Source organism: Plecotus auritus, assembly GCF_963455305.1.
Source record: "Plecotus auritus genome assembly, chromosome: 13".
In the NCBI taxonomy this organism is placed as follows: Eukaryota; Metazoa; Chordata; class Mammalia; order Chiroptera; family Vespertilionidae; genus Plecotus; species Plecotus auritus.
The window spans coordinates 11,456,513-11,461,466 of record NC_137779.1 but is presented as its reverse complement, the minus strand read 5'-3'; the positions used below and the strand labels follow the sequence as shown (position 1 = coordinate 11,461,466).

At 42.2% G+C, this 4,954-nt stretch overlaps 1 protein-coding gene across 1 annotated transcript in view; it reads left to right on the top strand.

The window, feature by feature from the left end:
- Positions 1-4,152, top strand: part of ERP29 (endoplasmic reticulum protein 29) — a 6,869-nt gene extending 2,717 nt beyond the window's left edge. The window contains exons 2-3 of the mRNA XM_080649518.1: positions 1,786-1,924; positions 2,968-4,152. Coding sequence (XP_080505644.1) covers positions 1,786-1,924; positions 2,968-3,470 — 642 coding nt within the window. The 3' untranslated portion in view covers positions 3,471-4,152. The remainder of the gene's footprint in view (positions 1-1,785; positions 1,925-2,967) is intronic.
- The last annotated feature ends 802 nt before the right edge of the window (positions 4,153-4,954 follow it).

The following is a 4,954-nucleotide window of genomic DNA, read 5'->3' as shown; positions in this document are numbered from 1 at the left end:
AGCAAAGAAAGTAGAGCAGGGTAAGAGATAGAGTGTGGTATGAGTTGAGGGGGCCTCCGTTAGGAGGGGATATATGAACGGAACTTTGAATGATAGAGAATCATAGAAAAAACTAGGGAAAGGGCAATCCAGCCAGAGAGAAAATGAAAAGGCCCTAAGTGGGAATGAGTTCGGTGTATTGAATTGAAATAAGGCTAGCTGAGCCAGAGGGATGTGATCTGATTTACATTTTAAGTCTTCCTTGCTTGTAGGCCCCCAGAGCTCAGAATTTTGGGGGTCAGTCACCACTTAAAGATGACCTGTTCTGGTGGCTTCTCCCTCTTCCCTTGTCCCCCCTAGGCAGTGTGAAATATTTTTAAAACCTAAAACTAAACAGACACCACACCAACACACAATAAGGAACAAGGCTAACAAAAACTGGAATGATGTCGGTTTGACTTAATAAAGGACAGTGATTGCCTGCAATGAAACACTGACGAAATGATCACTTTGATTAGAAAAAATTTTGTTGGAGAAAGAGAAGGCAGTATTACTGATCAAAGACAGTTTGTTAGATCAAATATATGCATTGGAAGAAACCATCAAAAGAAGTCCTTGGATCCTTCCATACGTCAAATGTAGAATTACCACATGACCCCTCAGTTCCACTCCTAAGTATATACCCCAAAGAAATGAAGACAGGTATAAAAACAAAAATGTTTACATGAATGTTTCTAACAGATATTCACAAATAGCCAAAAGGTTGAAACATCCCAAATGTCCATCAACTGATGAATGGCTAAGCAAATTGGTCTATTTATACAATGGAATATTTATTTGGCCACAAAAATAAATGAAATATCGATGCATGCTACAGCATGGATGAACTTTGAAAACATGCTAAGTGAAAGAGGGAAGTCACAAAAGGCCACATTGTATAATTCCATCAGAGTAGACAAATCATAGAGACAAAGTAGATTAGTGGATGATAGGGATCGGGGGAAAGGAGGACTGGGGAATGGCTGCTTAATGGGTATGTGGTTCCTTTTCAGGTTGAAAATATTCTGGAACTATATATTAATGATGATTGCACATTGTTGTGGGGGTTTTTGCATAGTCAGCAGGATTGTGCAACAATGTTAATGTACTAAAAATCCCACTGAATTTTACAATATCCCAGTGAAGCGAATTTTACAATTAAAATAAAAATTTTGGCCCTACCAGTTTAGTACCTAGAGATCTAGTCAGAGGGAACTGTGGTCTAGGGAAGGGATATTGTCCCAACCCTGGACTCTCAGCCACTTCTCTTGAGCCCTGAAATTGCAGAGTTCAAACTGTGGGCTCCCTAGCCAAAGTGTCCTCCATGGTGCCAACTCCTTTATAGATGGTTAGTTGGCTTTTTTTTTGGTCAGATTTTTTGGTTCAATGTTTCCTGAGAAAGCCCTCCCCCCACCCCCCAACCCTGGGATGATGGGCATGACAGGGGCTAATGTATTGTGTGCTAAGGGTCTCCATGACCTTACCAAAGGGCCACTGGAGGAGAAGGCCTTAGTATCTCTATAGCTTTGCTTATTCTAGACAGGGTTGTATTTCTTTGATTTGTGTGAATAAGCATCTAATGGGGTACCCAGCATATAAATTGTTAAATGAATCAATAGGTGGATGAATGAATATTAGTAATTGAGATCTTGTCTCCTTTGTGGGCTTGGTTTCCACTCTGTTTCTTAACCAGGAGTCTGTTGGGAAAGGCAGTTAGCCCCAACAATTCCTGGAACCCCCTACCCACTCAATTCTATACACCTTCAGGTCATTCCCAAAAGCAAGTTCGTCTTGGTGAAGTTCGACACCCAGTACCCCTACGGTGAGAAGCAGGATGAGTTCAAGCGTCTGGCTGAAAACTCAGCCTCCAGTGATGATCTCTTGGTGGCAGAGGTGGGAATTTCAGGTATGAACAAGTCCAGGCGACTGGGAAGGGCAGAGGGGGAGGAAGCTAAGAATTATTTCCCTGCTTGTAGAGGGAATACCCAGCACCTTTCTGAGTCACACACTACGTAAAAATGGGGTCATGACCTCTCAAGAAATCATGGCAAGCTTCTCTTGAGCAGATTCTGTGACCGCAGAACCTCTGCTCAGCCTCATGGGTGCCTTAGGGAAGGGAATCCACCATTCTTCACCCTCCAACCTCCACTGACATTAAATTTACTATGAGAACTTGGAGCTCTTGCAGGGGACTGTGGTCAGAGGGAGTGCCATGCCTCCTACGGGACAGCATAGTCCATTCTTCTATCCTCGCTTCAGCTCAAAACAACCAGAGTTGCCACTAAACCAAGGGCAGCTGTCAACCACAGTGGCAGCTTTAATAATAATAGTGGCCAACGATTAGCAGTTTACATTCTGTAAAGACGTATAGACATTGCATTTTTAAACTTCTCTTGAATCCCACTTGAAAAGCAAGACATATTGTCTACCTGTTATACTGAAGCTCCAGGCTGTGGGGGAGGAATGGCTCATCCAGAACTCAACCTAAGTATTTATTCCCAAGTGCAGTGGGTTCTTCACTCTCCGTTTCCTCCCAGCTGGAATGCCTCAGCCCCCACTACGCTCACACCTCCATTTTATTTTCATCGTGGCACTAATCATTTTATGTTCATTTGTTTATCATCTTTCTTCTCACTCTTAGAAGAATATGAGCTCCTTGAGGTCAGAGAGCTTTATACTCTTAATCACAACTAGATCTCCAGCACTTAGAACAGTACCTGGCATATAGTGGGCATCTCAGATACTCAGAAGTACTATTTTTCAGATGAGGAAAATGGAGTACAGAGAAGTTAAATGTGGTTTGACTAATGCCACATGGCTAGGAAGTAGCAAGGAGGAATTCAGACACAACCAACATGCTTCTTCCTCTCAGCTCAGATAGGCCTCATAACAATCTTCTGCCCCACATTCTTCTTGGTCTTGCTCCTCATATCTGGTTTCTGTTCACAGATTATGGTGACAAGCTGAATATGGAGCTAAGTGAGAAATACAAGTTGGACAAAGAGAACTACCCAGTCTTTTACCTCTTCCGGGATGGGGACTTTGAGAACCCAATCCTATACAGTGGGCCGGTTAAGGTTGGAGCCATCCAGCGCTGGCTAAAGGGGCAAGGGATCTACCTAGGTATGCCTGGTTGCCTGCCTACATACGATGCCCTTGCTGGGGAGTTCATCAGGGCCTCTGGCGTGGAGGCCCGCCAGGCCCTCTTGAAACGAGGGCAGGACAACCTGGCAAATGTGAAAGAGACTGAGAAGAAGTGGGCTGAGCAGTACCTGAAGATCATGGGGAAGGTCTTAGACCAAGGTGAGGACTTCCCAACATCAGAGATGACCCGGATCACCAAGCTGATTGAGAAGAACAAAATGAGCGACGGGAAGAAGGAAGAGCTCCAGAAGAGCTTAAACATCTTGACTGCCTTCCAGAAGAAAGGGGCCGAGAAGGAGGAGCTCTAAAAAGGGACTCTAGGGTTTTCCAGAGTTTGGTGTGGGTGGGGAGGGAAGAGTTTCCTGCTGGCTGTGAGACCTTTCGGGGATATAAGAAATTTGAGCATGCCCAGACATTGATGCTGATATGACCATGCTTGGGACATCTCTATAACTAGTCCAGGTACAGCTAGAACACTTACTCAAATGGCTTATGAATTTCCTCCTCAGAAGGAATTGGTGCTATAAAGAATGTACTGCCCACATTCTTAAAAGGTGTAATTCTAATCCAATTAAAGTTTCCATGTTTTGGTTGAGTGGACCTTAAGCCATTCAGTTTTCTTTCACAAATTATACTTTGGACTATGACCTGCTTTCTCCTTTGACTTTATTTTTAAAATATATTTTATTGATTTTTTTTACAGAGAGGAAGGGAAAGGGATAGAGAGTTAGAAACGTCGATCAGCTGCCTCCTGCAACACCCCCTACTGGGGATGTGCCCGCAAGCATGGTACATGCCCTTGACGGGTATGGATTCCAGTCTACCAGAGTAACAATGTAGAAGCTGTTCTGTCCCAGTTCAAAGCCTGCCTTGATTACTTTCCTCCAGTTTTCAGACTCAAGGGGACTGGTTCTGGGTGGTAAATTGCATTGTCCACATTTTCTTGTCTTTAAAACTGAATGGCAACATTAATAAACCTCAGTGTAATTATTTTCCATACTTCATAATATATGTGTAGGAAATTCTTAGTTTTGCTGATATAATCTGATAGAGGTGTTTTTTTCTATTTCAATTTTAGATAGCTAAATAATACAATTCAGTCCAATGTGGGAGTTTGAAAGGAAAAGGGGTTGTTTGCCATCTAAGTTACTTTCTCACTCTCAGTTACTCAGTAAGTACCAACTTTTTTTAAAAAGCAGGGGAGCCCTGGCCAGGTCACTCTGTTGGTTAGAGCCTCATCCCAATATGCCAAGGTTGTGGGTTTGATCCCCGGTCAGGGCACATACAGGAATCTACCAAAGAATGCATAAATAAGTGGAATAACAAATCTATGTGTCTCTTTCAAATCAAAAAAAAATTTTTTAAACAGAGGGAGGAGCATTATACTAACTTTGAAATTTGTTCTCTGGGTGAGTAGTATCTGCAATGGTAAACGTCATTAACATCCCCATTTTTATATTTACTGTTTGAAAATTATCAGACTACAGCTCCTGAAATTGCACCCAAAGAAATTAAGTTGAACAAAGAAGGCAAATAAAATTGTTCCTTCATTTTAGCCACAATGGTATTTAAACTCACTGGAAACAAAAATGCAGGAAAACCTATGTGTTGAAGTTGATGGAACAAAAACAACTGTGGTAGCTTAAAGGGCTAACAACTCCATTAAGTAAAAGATGCTCAACCTAAATGCCTGCCAGATACTCTCAACATTGACAAAAGAATATAGCACATAGCCCAACAATTTCAGTATTTTCCTTCATTTCTAAATGAAAACCTTGAGATCTTTTGTTGG